At 38.8% G+C, this 16,851-nt stretch overlaps 1 protein-coding gene and 1 pseudogene across 3 annotated transcripts in view; one reads left to right on the forward strand and one right to left on the reverse strand.

The window, feature by feature from the left end:
* Positions 1-16,851, reverse strand: part of BAZ1B (bromodomain adjacent to zinc finger domain 1B) — a 56,305-nt gene that overhangs the window by 16,033 nt on the left and 23,421 nt on the right. For both annotated transcript variants that reach the window (XM_086374524.1, XM_086374525.1), the window contains 6 exons: positions 7,705-9,406; positions 5,681-5,819; positions 5,057-5,190; positions 3,329-3,434; positions 2,512-2,610; positions 1,374-1,551 (listed from right to left, as the gene is read on the reverse strand). In XM_086374524.1, coding sequence (XP_086230650.1) covers positions 1,374-1,551; positions 2,512-2,610; positions 3,329-3,434; positions 5,057-5,190; positions 5,681-5,819; positions 7,705-9,406 — 2,358 coding nt within the window. The remainder of the gene's footprint in view (positions 1-1,373; positions 1,552-2,511; positions 2,611-3,328; positions 3,435-5,056; positions 5,191-5,680; positions 5,820-7,704; positions 9,407-16,851) is intronic.
* Positions 13,227-13,916, forward strand: LOC147344973 (large ribosomal subunit protein eL42-like; annotated as a pseudogene). The gene has a single exon (XR_015154423.1). The product of XR_015154423.1 is annotated as a large ribosomal subunit protein eL42-like (transcript).

The following is a 16,851-nucleotide window of genomic DNA, read 5'->3' on the forward strand; positions in this document are numbered from 1 at the left end:
CTTTTATAACTACGAAGAGAATCAAAAGTTGGTCCATTGGAGAAGGGACTGGCAAACCACTCCAGTCTTCTTGCCTTGAGAACCCCATGAACAGTATGAAAAGAGAAGAATGATGATAATCCAATGCTAGCAAGGTATGGGTCTGGGTTTGGCACAAAGTAGGCAACTGATAAATACTTGCTAAATAAAAAAGCAATTACAATATTTGAAACTGGCAGAATCCTTTTGGTTGAATAATTCCTATTAAAAACCAAAACAAATTTGAACAATAAATATGTTTCAATCCTATTCCCAGGGAATGTACCAAGAACTCATAACAGAGCTAATGAAAAAAAAAGTTACATATATAAGATGATATTATGATTTGCTGATTCAAATAGCAAAGAAAAAAACAGAAGCCTGACAATAAAAGATTTACCATATCAACTCCATGGCTTATTATGTACACCAAAGTGATACAAAGACTAGAAGAAATGGAAAGTTCCTATAAAGGAGGGAAAACTGGGGGGGCGGGGGGATCCCCAACTGCTCATAAAAATCATATAACTATTAACACATATAATGCATATTTAAAAATTTGAAAAGACTCACCAATATTGATGTTTGGAATTATGTGGATTTCATTATTTAAAATTAACACAAAATTAGCCTCTCAGGCTCCTCTGTCCACGAAATTCTCCAGGCAAGAATACTGGAGTGGGTAGCCATGCCCTTCTCCTTCTCCAGGAGATCTTCCCAATCCAGGGATGGAACCTGGGTCTCCTGCATTCCAGGCAGATTCTTTACCATCTGAGCCACCAGGGAAGCCCCATAGTAATAACTGATGGACAGTGTTTTCCAATCTTTTCTCCAGCTTTGATACCTAAACTTATCTAATGTGGGACACAGTGTCTCTTGAACTGGGTCACCTGTAACACTTTAGGGTCCTTCTGAGCAGTAAGTATACCTTCACTGAAATTACCTATTTAGCAGCATGAGTGTTGCCCAACACAAGATTTACTCCACTGAGGTGATGAGGTTAGAGAATGGACAAAAGCGGGATACACAAACGTTTCCTACCCTAAAGCACAGGCATCACGTGGGAATGGACAGGTTAAACAATGTTATGACTATGACTTCAGGACCAGTCTTCTTTCAACTTAACAGAAAAGCTCTTTTTTAACAAAGGTTCTGAGCCAACTATTAGATTTTTCTGGAAACCAGCAAATGATGAAAAGGGAAAAAATACTATATGTACACAGAGAACTTAGGATTCCACATGTGTCTTTCAAAATAAACATATGATCCCCAGGGTCATCTAGGGAAGCCAAGAAGAGTATCAGGGAACAATTCCAAATTAACAGACTTCAAGGGTATTTTCCTGATGGTCTTACCCGAGCTTCGAATTCTGAGGTTTCTTCCACATAACCAAGTCCTCCCTTCTGTAACCTTGTTGCAACTTCAATGAGATCACTCCGAAGAAAGTTTAAAAGCTCCTGGTTGCCATCACAGGATTTTAGACCTAAATTTGGCTTCCGGGCCAGATGAATAGAATGAATAATGTCCTGGTACCTAGAAAAGTTGAGAGAAAGGGGAGGAGGAATAAAGGAACTTAAAAAATGATCTACAGATTCCAATGACTTGAATGACATGTTTTATTTCTACAAGACTGATTTAGATCTTTTTAGCTCTGCTTTTTAACAATCTGTTTCTTACACAAATCTCAAATTTATTTTTCTTGACTCTTTAGAAACACACTGATTGTATTCTGCACATGGTAATTCCAGTATCTTGTGTGTTTCTTTACCTCTCATTCATGATACCTTATTTGTGTGGATTTTTTTAAACTTTTTTTTTTTTTACCATGAGTTTCTTAGAATTGTATCTGTGGAAATTCTTTGAGGCCTGGTTTGAAGCTGTGCTCCTCCAGAGAGAATGTTCATTTGTACACTCAATTCCCCCCACCCGTCATCCCCTGGCAACTACTAATCTATTTTCTGACTATAATTTGCCTACTGTGCATGTCTCACATAAGTGAAATCACACACTACATGCCCTTTTATGTCTGGCTTCTGTGACTAAGCATGATGTTCATCTATGTGGCAGCATATTTCAGCACTTTGCTCCTTTTAATGGTTGAATTTATGCATACACCACATTTTGTTTATTCATCCATCAGTTGATAAAATTGAGGTTGTTTTCATTTTATGGCTATTTTGGATACTGGCAGAATACTTCTGAATACCGACTGATGCGGAACAGTGTTTACAAGGCTACCTAACTCCAGTGAAGCTCTCGGCCTGGTATGTGGCACGTTAGTGAAAAACCTTGCTACCCTGTATCCACATGCTTTAATAGCCTAATTTTCCAAATAATTATGAGGTGTCAAGAAAATACCAAACAACATAAGAGGGTTACAGGCTTTTAAAATTTTACTTAAGCTTTTATGGCTAAACAACGACCCCCCCACCAAAGTATGTATAATATCTAATGCAGAAAAGAAGATGTGAAGAGCAAGATGAAAACCCTTACCTCTTCTCTAGTCTTTCTTTAAGCTGACTTTCTCTTATTCCCTGAGGGTGAAGGCAATTTAGCAACTCATCCAGTTCCTTCTGACTATCACATAAAAACCTGCAGGGGCAAAAAAAAAAGCTTGTTAACTCTGTGTGTGTGTGGGGGGGGGGGAGGGTGGAATCAAACACTATGGTGGTGGGAGTGGGAAAGCAGAATTCCAACCTTGCTCAGAAGTAGAAAAATTTACTGTTGCCATAAGACCTAATGTTAACTTTATCCCAGGACACTGGAGCCAATGTTTCTGCTAAAATGTAATGAGACAAGTGTACAAATTCACGAAGTTCACTCTTGTCCCTACCCCTTTAAAGAGTAAACTTATATCCAAAACCAAAGGTGAGCACAACCAAAGCAGCTGATGCGATCACAAAGTAGAAGGGACCCTCTCCAAAACCTAGTTCCCAGCTTAAAGCAGAACAGGCACACAGGAAGATTAATGGCTGTATTTATAATTATTTACTCTTTAATAGAGATGAAAATCCTGCTCTATTCCCAAGCAGACTAAAAGGCATTTTCAATGCTATATAAGATCTGTCCTATAATATAGTTACATTACAACAGAAAAATAAATTCTAAACCTTAAAGCAAACAAATATATTCTTATAAAAAAAAAAAATCAAGTCTGCTTTTAAAGCAATGAGCTTACATATCCAAGAAATCAGAGTCACACAAAACACTCTCAATAGTGAATAACTAACTCACTGGTGTCACTGTATCAAATATTTCCTTAACACTGAAAACGAAGAAGAAAGAGCAGCCAGATGAATGCTCACATTACCATAGATTCTGTCCTTGTTTGGGTACAGTGGTCTCGACGGCAATCTCTGCTGCTGGGCCATGGTGCATGTTCGTGCTTACATTTTTGCCTAGGTTTGCTTTCTTACCTAAAAAAAATGTACACGTTAGGCTGAACACAGCAAGTAACTCCACTCCTAGTTTTAAATCTAAGCAGTACACAGACACTGCCTATTGAATATATCCACATGTACAACAGATGTTAATTTCTCTTAAACATCTTACAGACAGCACAGTATCTGAGATAGTTGCTCTCTAGACAGCTGAACAGTTGTACAGGTCAAGGTTTAAGAGTATCACAAGTTAGAAGGGAGAGAGACGACTAAATATCTCAGAGCACATACATAATCTGCTCCTGGTACATGACACTGTTCGGCACAAAGGTATCTGTGGTGAAGTAGACACAATTGAAATATATCAACTACTACTAGTTTAGCCCTGGAAGTGGCTGCAAATGTCAAACAGGATGAACTTTTTTGTAATCCAGCTTCTGTACCCGAATATATGACATTACTAGACAGACCTAAAGCCAGTACTTGAGGCTTTACCTAATCCTACAATTGGTTCTCCTACAATTGGTTCTCCCCACTGCTCCCCTTCTCCCACTTTAACCTGCACATCTTCCCTGCAACATTAACACGTAACCTTGTTGTGTCTTTTCTATCAGGGAGTTCTGAAGAAACCCTGCCATGCTGGAACTAGACAACAGGAAGGAACAACATCCACCAGGATGCTCTAGAAGTGAAGAAATATGGATGACAACCTCCTCTCGGGAGAAACTGTAACTGTGGGACTGAATTTCTAAAAATAGCCATTAATTTTCTGAGACACATAATAAAACCACAGTCCTTCATCCCCCTGGAATCACTCTCAAGTCTGAAGATTCTCACTTCACAGTTGCTGCTCTCACCTGGATATTTACAAAGTCTGCCCAAACTAGATTTTTCTACTAAGAGCCACATTTGGACACACAACGTAATTCAACATGAAAAATGCCTTGAATTCGAAGTTTAGGGATATACATTAATTTCATTATTTAACAATTTTGTGAGTTTAAAATCTGGATTATGAGTTTCTCTAAAATGAAAGAAAACACTTTTTAAGGAGCAATTTTCATTAGGTTATTATAAAGTACAACTGGAAAGAAGCTTATGGATCATCTAATGCAATGGTTCTCAACAGAAAGCCAGGCTGCCTCTTAGGGGACATCTGGCAGTATCTTGTGGCATGTGGTTGTCACTAACAGCATCCCATGGGCAGAAGTCAGGGATGCGGCTAAACAACCTACAACGCATAAGACAACCTCCTGCTACCAAGAATTATCTGGCCCCAAACGTTAGCAACAGTGACGCTGAGAAAATCTGATCTAACCATCTGGTATTTTTAAATTTAAAAAATTTTTTCTTTTAATTTATTTCTTAGGTAAAAAAAAAGAATTACCTTAATTCCAGCCTTTGAAGTACCTACAAAGAGACTCCCAAGGAACACAGTTTGAAAACTACTTGTATAAATATAATACCCAAATATCCTAATACTCAAGTTTTACAAAGCTGGTAATCAAGTTTTCTTCCTTTTTCTAGGCATTTCACATCTTCCCACCTCACTCAAATAATTCTACCTAAGAAGATGATAAAAGAAATTTACCAAGTGAAAAAAAGTGACAAAGGAAAGACGGTCTTGAGCAGGATAAATAACTAATAGATATACATACTCCGGGGACAGTAGTCCTCATCAGGAGAGTCTGCGTGGTCTTTCCGGTGATGGCTGAATCGGTAGTCAATGCTGTCATGGACCCAGCCTTTCTCAATGAACAAACCTGGAACTTCATCTGAGAAGAGCCAGTATCTATAAATCACAACCAAATGTTAATATAATAATAAAACACCGTGAGCACAGGATAACTTCCTTGTTGAACAAGATGATTACAGAATGTCATTGAACACTGAGCAGATACAAACTCTAAAGCACAGCATACGAAAATTTGAGGAATTTGAGATTCACTTCCTATCTATAATTTTTATAACTACTAATATTTCTCTGCTTTAGGTTCCACACAATGTACGCAGTTAAAATATCTTACTATTTTTAAAGGATTATTAGGATTACATTTCTCCTACCACAATTTAAGCTTCCTATCTGTTGAGTCTTCAAGGATAAGGTCATGTCTTATCTAGATTCATAACCCTAGCAGTTGGCCCAGTAATATACAAATAAATGAGCGATGAGCAAATCTGTGTCCAACATCCACAAAAGGGGAAGCCTGTCTAATCTCAATACTAACTAGCAACACTATAACAGCCCTAAGAGATGATAAAAATTGAATCTAATAACTTACCTGTTATGGTTTCGATCTGTGCCAATTGGAGTCCTCCGCATGACTAGCTTTGCCTTGGCGATCCCTTCCTGGAACGCCTTCTCGGCAGCTGCTTTGTGCTTTCGTATTCGTTCTTCTTCAGCTTCGCGCTCTAGTTTCACTGTTGAAGGTAAAAAGAAGCAATGATTAAATTTTTTTTCTAGCGAATCTTACAAATTTAAACAAGGAGTGAAAAGTGCCTGGTATAAAGCAGATATTCATCAAACCTTCATTTCCTTCTCTTTATTCTGACCTGTTGTTAAGAAATAACATGTAAGGCAGCAATTTCTATCTGGTCCTTCTATGGTCTTTGAATTTTGGTGACGTCTCAGCCATCAACTCAGTGCAAAATCTGTTTTCTCCAAAACTTAATGTCTTATTAATTTTATAATAAATTCATTTTACTTTATTGACAACTTTAAATGTAACCTTAAAACAGTCCTCAAGTGGAATTAATTGAAACATTTTCTGACAAGACTAGCCACAGGATCCTCAAAATGATCAGGATGAATAAGACCAGAATAGTTATTTCAAAACACAAAACAGCACAGTGTATCAGTGCTGAGGAATTTAGAAAAAAAGAACTGAGAAAGCAAGAGCAGGGAAGCATTGGCAGATAATAGCAATTACTGCCTACTTATTACAATTTATCAAGTTATTCATCAAGTTAACACTGTCAAAGATGAAAAAAATTTTTAATCCATTTACTTGTGGTCATTCCTAAGTTTATTCTATCTAGATAGAAATCTCCCTCAACAAAGAAAGCAGCCCAGGAATTTTGCCTTTTAAGTTTTTCCACAACTGTCACAAACTTTGATACTATAAATAAGGTATTGCTATTTACAATGCCAGAAACCTTACTGCTCTACTGACTGTAACACCTACAATGTAGCAAGAAACTGGAAAATGCATCAGTCTAGAGATGTTACTTTAAAAAATTAAGACAAATTTCATCTATTTAAAACCAATACAGGGAAATTCCTAGGAGGTGCAGCAGTTAGGACTTGGCACTTTCACTGCTGTGGGCCCTAGGTATATACACCCATGAAAAATGAAAACATATGTTCCCACAAAAACTTGTACAGCAATGCCTATAGCCAGAAGAGTAAAACGAAACAAATGTCCATCAACTGATAAACGGAGAAACAAAATGTGGCATATCCGAATAGTGGAACAATATTTAACCATAAAAAGGAATTAAGCGTTGAAACACGCTACAACCTGAACCTTGAAACCACAGTTAAGTGAAAGAAGCCAGTCACAAGAGACCACATATCAACTCCACTGGTATGATGTAACAGAGCAGGCAAATACAGAGACACAGCCATGCGAGCGGACTGCTTAGGACTGGGCGGGATGGGATCACGGGAACTAAAGGGCATGAGGTATTTTTTTGAGGTGATGAAAGTCTTCTAAAATTGATTGTGATAAAGACTACACATATCTGTGAATATATTAAAACAATGAACTGTACAATAAACATGGATGAGATGTATAGTGTGTGAATTATTTTTTAATAAAGCTGTTTTTTTTTTAAGTTCAGACTTAACGGTGCTAGGAAGCCCCCGGGTTTTATTTCCTTACATCTTAATAAAGGAAAGATTAATATCTGAGGTGCCGACCAAACTGAGGGCTTCAAATACCTTGTCATTCAATTGTTAGAGCAATCTTGAGCATATGAGGATAAGCAACTTGCTCAAAGAACCATATAGCTAAGTCAGAGGTGGGGTGTAAACCCAGGATGGCCCATTCCCAAGTCGTACGTTGTTTCCAGCACGTCTCCTTGTGGATCTGGTCCTTCACTAGAGCCGGAAAAGATGCCACCATCACACCAATCCAAGTCAAGCTGTGCCTGTCAACCAGAATGCCTGGTTGAACACTCCAGCAAGACTCTTACTCACGGAGGAGGATCTGGGTTATCACACACAAAAATAACTGAACAGTTGTGACACATGAAGACACTACCATGACATCTTAGTGACTTCCGTCTTTCCACAAGATTTTACCTTTCATTTCTCTCTCCTGAATCTCCCGCTCCTTCTTAGCCTGAATGGCAAGCAGTCGTCTGCTCTTCACAGCACTGATCATGTCTTCAGCTTCCGTATCTACTTGGGGCTCAAACTTGACGACTTCTTTTTTCCTGTCAGCCTTGCCCAGCCCATTCTCCTCTTTTCCATTTTCTTTGTTCCGGGCTTCCATTTCTTTCCGCTTCTGCTTCTCTGCTCTCTTCTTATCATTCTCTTCCTTCAGCACAGCGAGCCTCTCCTTCCATAGCTCTGCAGACATCTGCTGCCTGGTCTCCATGTGGTCCTGCACGGAATACGTCATGAGAATCCGGTGGCAGAGGGCTGTCAAGATCTGCAGTTTCTCTTCTGATGTGAGTTCAAAAAATTCAGAGGTCTCCAGCTTTTCTAGGAACTCATCTTGGACCTCATTGTCCTCGAATGACGCAGAGTCTTTATTGTCGTCCGCATCTGAGCCCTCGCTCTCTTCCTGAACGTCAGATTTGCGCAAGCAGAGCCGAACCAGCTCTGACACAGAATGCAGGGTCAGAGGGATTTCCGACAGCTTCATTCCCAACTCACCATAGTCTTCTGCTATTTCGTCTTGTAACAAGGTCTGCAGGAGGATGACCAACACTCTATTCAAGTATAAAAAGCCACCCTTCTCTGCGCTCAAGGCTTCCATGAGGGACACGGCAGTGATGGGATACTGGGCATCTGGTAGGAGTAACCCGGAGTAACAGCTCAAGAACTCCACCACCATGGCCACGTCTCCAAAGAGTGTGTTGGGCAGCCCCTCGGGGGTATCTACCAATTTAAATGTTGGAAGGGTTTTGCCAGTTAACTCTTGGTCCTCGTACCGCTTCTGTTTCTCTAGTCTCTCGAGCATTTCTTTCTCCCTCCGCTCCTTGGCTTTCTCCTTCAACTTCTCTTTCAGCTCCTCTCGTTTCTTTTTCAGATATTCTTTGCGCTGCTCTTCAGACATAGAAGCCCACCTCTTTTTGTGCTCTAGAAGCTCGAAGCGTTTTTGAACAATACTCCGCAGTTCTTCCGGGAGACGCGCTCTGTCTTCGCTGGAGAGGAGACGAGCTGTCTTGGAGATCACGCACGACAGAGCACTCTTCTTGTCCTCCCTGTCTTTGTTTTCTTTGTAGTACGCAATGAGGTGCAGGGCGGCGGGAGGCAGGTGTTTATGAGGCTTGCTAGAGGACCTGGGGGTGCCCCCGGAATTCCGCGGGGCTCGAGTCACCTTCTGAGTGCCTTTGGCCATGTCCAACAAAGTCATCTGCTTCATTTTGGTTTTAGGGGTCTTCAGGCCCTTCTTGGGAGATTTCGAATTCCCTGTGGATTTCTGTCCGTTCAAGATGCCTTTGCCTCTGCCCTTGGCTTTCAAAGGTTTGTCACTATGCTTCCCAGACTTCTTGCCAGGTGGGCCTTTCTTAGGAATGTGAAAGTTAGCATGTAGCTTGTTGGGCGACATCATCTTCATCACTTCCTCCAGATGCTCCTCTGGAGATTTGGAATTCTTTGAGTTCTTCACTTTGAGTGGCGAGCCGTTCAAGGATTTCTTCAGGTGTACGTGACACCATAACTTAGGATTTAGTGGTGAACTGAGAGAAGAGTTGTCTGTCTTGGATTTCTTTGAGGGCTTCCTGTCTGGAGATCCAGTATTCTTCCTCTTAGTAGATGGGTTGAGAGTCATATACTAGAATTTAAGAACAGAAGCAAAATTAATTTTAAAACCTAATTTAAAGAAATACTATTTAAGCATCCTAAAGGCCCTCTTCCCATCCACTCAGGTAAAGCTACACATTCATTCTCTTAATGGACACTCCATCCCTGAGAAAACAAAGCCATCAATGTTAGCTAATATTTTATTTAGCCTTCTCCACACAAAATTCTCCACACCGAGACTTAAGAATCTATACTCCAGGATGTCCCTGGAGGTCCAGTGGTTAAGACTCCATGCTTCCACGGCAGGGACACAGGTTGGATCCCTGGTCAGGGAACTAAGATCCCACATGCCATGCCGCATGGCCAAAAAAAAAAACCTATAATATTAGGCATTTCTGGTATGAGACTACTTTCTTACATATAGATTTTGAGCCTTTCAATACTTTAAAGAAATCTGTGAACTCTTTCCCTGGAAACATAGAAAAATTATGTACACAATTTCAGAGTCCATGGGACCTAGATTAAGGACATCTGATCTGGATAATGGCAACATCTGAGAAATTTTAATATTTACTGCTCGAGACAGATTTGGATTTTTATCCTTTAAACTTCTGTTACAACTGGTGGTATTCTGTGCTTAGGATGAGAGAAAGTATACCATTTAAGTATTTTTGTTTAAATTCAGAAGCATATTTCCTTATTAAGAGTATCAGTAAGTATATTAACAACAAAACACTGTTCATAAATAGGAATCCCTCCCGATCCCTGGCTTTCGGGCTCCCCACACCTCAAGAACCCACTCCCATGAATACATTATTAACTACAAGTCTGATAAATTTTCAACCTCATACAATTCTCTCCTTGATTATCCTCTCACATCTTTCAAATTCACTCCCTTTAGCACCCAACGCCACAATCCTTCAATCCCAGCAGAACCATTAATTCATTAATCCATTAATTCTATAACATTTTTACCAATCTCACTTCTTCATCCTTTACCTAGATTAAATTCCAGTCAGCCATTCCAATCAACCCTGCATAAATCTACAGTTCCCTTGCTCTATCGTATCTAGTTGGTCCTAGCCTGCATATGTTGAGCTTAAACGTAACTAGAATAAAAGACACAAGGACAGTGTGTGGACCTACTTTAGATCTCCAACTTATTCCAATCGTACAGAATGACTTAACAGGTTAGAACCCAGTCAACCTGTCATGATACCACTGTTTCTACTTAAGTGTTTATTAAAACAAAAACACTGTTGATTTTGATGCTCTGAAAGGATATAATTACAAAGAGAAAAGCCTGGCAGTTAAAATAAACTACATGAAATAATAACCAAGCAATGAAAAAGTACCATCAATTCAAAAAAATTTTACTGTTTTAAGTGATTAGGAGAAAGACTAGATAACCCCTAGAATCCTTGATTTCTATTACCAAAAGCAGTTAAGCACACAGAAGGCACTGAGACACAGAAGAGTGTAACTTCAAGTTTCTGCCTTTAACAGACTAACTTGTAAAGAAGCAGGCTGGAGGCAGGGGAGCAGACAGACTCGGGGGAGATGAGACCACAGGCAAGGAACCACTGGAGACCATCAAGTATGAAATCAGGACCCTTGAAAAGCCAACAGCGAAACGGCTATGGTGAAGCAAGTCTCAGTGATCATACAGAACACTTATGCTCTTGTTAGAAGTAAACAAAACAGGTACAGTAAAATTTAATAAGCTGTACTATAATGCCAAATAAGATTTAAACATCAAGGATTTACGATCATCAGAGAAACAAACTCACAGACCCTAAGTCACAGAAGAGGTAGAGATACAGTCTGTAATGAACGAGTGGGCTATACTTAAGCAATCCTTCTGGCTAAATTCTCTAACTTTAAAGGCCAATCTGCCCTTTAAGAACTATAAGCAATTACAGGTTACCATCCCCCAGCAGGGTGTTTTCATTCCTTGACCAAAACTAGATGTTCTGTTCCCCAATTATCCTCAGTATGGGCTGATAAAAAGGTTTCATAGTTTATAGAATATATACACTATCTGTGACTCAGGGCACATTTTCCCCAGAGGCAAGAATTTCCCACTTCTAGTTCCCCATAACTCTTATTTCAAAATGTTAAAAACAATAAGCAAAGGTAACATGTAAGTTGTGGGCGGAATAGCAACAAAACTTCAAAAAAAACAATATTTCAGAGACCACCCTACAAATCACAGACTAAGGCCCAAAATTACCCTGGCAGGGATTAAAGATAAATACGTGCTTTCCAAAAGCACATATCCTACTTCAGCTAGACTTGGAAAATCTTTAGAGTATAGATATAACAAACTGATGCTTTTTCTAATGTGCAGGATAATAGATTATCTCTAAAGTCATTCCAAAAATTTATCACTAAAAAGGAGATGAGTATGAGACTTCATTTTTACTGTTTTTAATAGATATCTTTTAATAGGATCTATGATAATTGGACCACTTTTTAATTTACTGCTTACATGTTTATTCAAAAAGCCACTCAAGCATAAATTTCTTCTACTTAGAAGCGCTGTATTCCGCAGAAATGATTATGCAAGAAAGAGCTGGGAGGATGGCTTAGCCATGAGATGGTCCAGCAGCCCATTTTTATTTATAAGGTGTGTTTCTTTGCCAAGCCACACCGTGTGTGTGTGTGTGTGTGTGTGTGTGTATATATGTATATATATATATATTTTTTTATTTTTTTATTTTTTTCTTCTTAAAAACGAAAGAAATTAACTCACCCAACCCCCTCCCAAAAGGCCGGCTCCCCGCGTGAGCAGTCCTTCAGTAACTGGATCATCTCAGCATAGGGCATGCTGGGCAGCCACAGCCAGTGGGAGCCGGCATGGCTGGGCTCAGGGGGAATCTGAAAAAGTATAAAACCACGTATGTGCTAAGGGTCTACCCTGTCCCCCATTCAGCAAAAGTAATCTACTAGAACAGTGCAAAGAGAGGGAGAAAAGAATGGGCACCTGGATTGGCAGTATTATAGCTTTTCTGGCAAAGGCCCTTCTTAACTGATAAACAGGAAAAAATTATTTATGTCTCAGGAACATAAGAGGCTATACAATTCCATAATTGTGTCTATAATTCCACACTTGTTCCCTGTCACCTGGAACAAACCACCACCATAAATAAGGAAATCTAATAAGATAAAAATGAATAAACATATTTATAGCAGCTCATTCAGATTCTAAATTTAACTTAATAGTTAGCAGTAAGAACCCTGAATTAGAACACTTTGGCAATCTACATTCTGATTCTTATTTCACTCTTCTCATTTGCCCAAGGAACCTGTTCGGAGCTTCAAGATAACATTCACAGAGTGGGTTCCTCTTGATTTCCAGATGCTTTTACTGGCAAATGTGTGAAATGTGTTACTATAAAATAGTTTTAAGTGCTCTGAAAATCACTTTATTTTTTTAAAGTACTTCAGCTCTAGTCTCTAATTCATAACCAAACTTTATACACCAAAATTTATTCAAAGAAAAATTTTAGGACTATAAACACTTGAAATTTCAGTTATTAGAGATAAGAAATATCTTCTAAAACGTACAATAATTAAGTTTCACTAGTAATGAGACAAAATTACACCACATGCCTTCTGATATGATTCACTGAGAAGAATACAACAACAGTTCTGTGGTATTTCTAAGCATGAGGATATAAACTCAAACTGAGGAGCATTATGCAAAATAATTGACTTGAATTCTTTAAAATGTCAAGGTTTTTAAAAGACAAAGGAACTGAGATTAGGGAAGACTACAGAGACAGTTAGCAAAATCGGAGTTAAAGCTGTGGCTCACTTCTTCCCACACTGACAGCACTCTCGCAGACATGGTGACCATTCCTAAAACCAGTTGGACTTTCTGTGGTCAGTGCCAGAAGCACCAGCCCACAAAGAGACACAGTCCAAGAAGCGCAAGGAGTCTCTCTATTCTCCAGGGAAAGAAGAGTTACAACAGGAAGCAGAGTGGCTATGGTGGACAGACTAAGTCGGTTTTCCAGAGAAAGGCTAAAACCGTAAAGAAGATTTTGCAGAGGCTTGAATGCACTGAGCCCAACTGCAGATCTAAGAGAATGCTGGCTATTAAGATACATGCATGTTGAGCTGGGAGGACGTAAGAAGAGAAAGATCCAAAGTGATTCAGTTCTAAGCTTCTTATTTTGTTTTATTATGAAGATGATAAAATCTTGAGATTATGGCCATTTAAAAGAAAAAACTCTAGATCAGATAACAGTATTGCTTTGATGCTAATTTCTTGATTTTGGTAATTGTACTATAGTTATTAATAGAAAATATACTTGTCTTTAAGGAAACACATATCCAAGTATTTTGCAAAATGGCGTCCTATCTTATAACCTACTACAAACGGCTCAGAAAAAAATGTGTGTGAAGACAAAAAAAAAAATGTGGTAAATATTAACATTCAAGGAATCTACTTGAGGAATACACAGAAATTCTTTGTAGTATATGTCACTTTTTCCGCATGAAATTATTTCAAAATAAAATACTTTGTAAATGTATTAAGAATCATATTAAACCAGGCTTCCCTGTCCATCACCAACTCCCGGAATTCACTCATACACACGTCCATCGAATTGGTGATGCCATCCAGCCATCTCATCCTCTGTCTCCCTTCTCCTCCTGCCCCCAATCCCTCCCAGCATCAGAGTCTTTTCCAATGAGTCAACTCTTCGCATGAGGTGGCCAAAGTACTGGAGTTTCAGCTTCAGCATCATTCCTTCCAAAGAACACCCAGGGCTGATCTCCTTCAGAATGGACTGGTTGGATCTCCTTGCAGTCCAAGGGACTCTCAAGAGTCTTCTCCAACACCACAGTTCAAAAGCATCAATTCTTTAGCGCTCAGCTTTCTTCACAGTCCAACTCTCACATCCATACATGACCACTGGAAAAACCATAGCCTTGACTAGACGGACCTTTGTTGGCAAAGTAATGTCTCTGCTTTTCAATATGCTATCTAGGTTGGTCATAACTTTCCTTCCAAGGAGTAAGTGTCTTTTAATTTCATGGCTGCAGTCACCATTTGCAGTGATTTTGGAGCCCAAAAAAATAAAGTCTGACACTGTTTCCACTGTTTCCCCATCTATTTCCCATGAAGTGATGGGGCTGGATGCCATGATCTTCATTTTCTGAATGTTGAGCTTTAAGCCAACTTTTTCACTCTCCTCTTTCACTTTCATCAAGAGGCTTTTTAGTTCCTCTTCACTTTCTGCTATAAGGGTGGTGTCATCTGCATATCTGAGGTTATTGACATTTCTCCCGGCAATCTTGATTCCAGCTTGTGCTTCTTCCAGCCCAGCGTTTCTCATGATGTACTTTGCATAGAAGTTAAACAAGCAGGGTAACAATATACAGCCTTGACGTACTCCTTTTCCTATTTGAAACCAGTCTGTTGTTCCACGTCCAGTTCTAACTGTTGTTTCCTGACCTGCATACAAACTTCTCAAGAGGCAAGTCAGGTGGTCTGATATTCCCATCTCTTTCAGAATTTTCCACAGTTTATTGTGATCCACACAGTCAAAGGCTTTGGCATAGTCAACAAAGCAGAAATAGATGTTTTTCTGGAACTCTCTTGCTTTTTCCATGATCCAGCGGATGTTGGCAATTTGATCTCTGGTTCTTCTGCCTTTTCTAAAACCAGCTTGAACATCAGGAAGTTCACGGTTCACATATTGCTAAAGCCTGGCTTGGAGAATTTTGAGCATTACTTTACTAGCGTGCGAGATGAGTGCAATTGTGCGGTAGTTTGAGCATTCTTTGGCATTGCCTTTCTTTGGGATTGGAATGAAAACTGACCTTTTGCAGTCCTGTGGCCACTGCTGAGTGTTCCAAATTTGCTGGCATATTGAGTGCAGCACTTTCACAGCTTCATCTTTCAGGATTTGAAATAGCTCAACTGGAATTCCATCACCTCCACTAGCTTTGTTCGTAGTGATGCTTTCTAAGGCCCACTTGACTGCACATTCCAGGATGTCTGGCTCTAGGTGAGTGATCACACCATCGTGATTATCTTGGTCATGAAGACCTTTTTTGTACAGTTCTAAGGTTTACAAGACCACAAACACATGCCTATCACCATATCAGGCTCTGCTCAGATAACACTAAAAAATTCTACTTTTCTAAATAATTTTTCTCTCTCCCACTTAAGCTCTCCCCGCCAGTCCTTTCCTAACACTATTACTCACAACTTGCTTCCTCTCTCCAGACCTCATCTCTCTCTACAGTAGTTGTATTCAGCAGCCTCCCAAAACACTAAATTCTACTAAACCAAAGACAAAAAAATTTTTAACCTATTGCTTTTGGTTCTGATTTTAATGTGTTACTGAAGCAAGCACAAACCCATTGCCTTTGGGGACAGGCAGATCACAAGTGATCAACTTTAATTCTCCATGAATTATTTTAAATTTCCTTTGTATCAGGAAAGAATCCAAAGTACTCTTTCATGGTCTACTTATCTGTGCCTTAAGTATATTCTGTCTTGGCTGTGATGCCAAAAAGTTTTTTAAGACAGCTGATTTTATAAAAAGGAAAAAGAAACATACATAAACTCAAAAAAGAAGGATCAGTGAAATATCAAATAATATTGGGGAATAAGAAATTACTCTTTAGAGATGCAAAATACATAATAAGATAAGTATACGCTCTTAATTTGTAGACTGGTTATCTTACATGACTCCCCATTTCTCTAAGTAGAATCACTGTCTTCTTACGGCAGTTGTCTAAACAAGCTTGTACTCCCTAGTCTCCATCTGAATTACAGCCAAATTTCATTAAGTTAATATTTTAAGCCCTCATTAGAAAATTTCAGAATAGCCAGTTTCTTCAGAAATTGCTTTTCAACAGATAAATTCCTGGAATTCTAAGTCTCTGGCTCCTACAATAAGTGTGGATCAGTTTTTTTGTTCTAATAAAACCCAGAGACCTTTTATGTTATTCATATTATTTGAATCACTAAGCTAAAATACATAAAATACAACTGTAAAATTTTAAAAGGAAAATATTTAAGGACTTAAAAGATTCAAGAGTCTTAAAACTCATTTACAGATGATTTTATATAGAATTCTTTATCTTTGCTTGATCATGCTGGCCTAGAATAAGAAAACATGGTAATGCTAAACCATGGTTGGAGGTCTTTTCCAAGGTTTGAAAAAATATATATATTTCTCAATATACTTTTGCTAGCGATATCAACATAAGATGATTGACATAATTTAGTTCATGACTCACTTGTAAGATATCCTTAGTTTTTCATAATTGTAAGGAAGATATAAAAAGAGAAATCCTGAATTCTGACTTAGTTTTAATGCACCAGCAGCCCTCTCCTGATCACTTTCTGGCCCAGAGATCAAGATGAAATATCAGTATGTAAATAAGTAATTTTTATCAACAAAAGGAAATAAATACCCTCAAAACCCACATTTAAAAAATATTACTGAA

Source organism: Bos grunniens, chromosome 25 (assembly GCF_055505025.1).
Source record: "Bos grunniens cultivar Pamir isolate PY7600 chromosome 25, Bosgru_T2T1.0, whole genome shotgun sequence".
Lineage (NCBI taxonomy): Eukaryota > Metazoa > Chordata > Mammalia > Artiodactyla > Bovidae > Bos > Bos grunniens.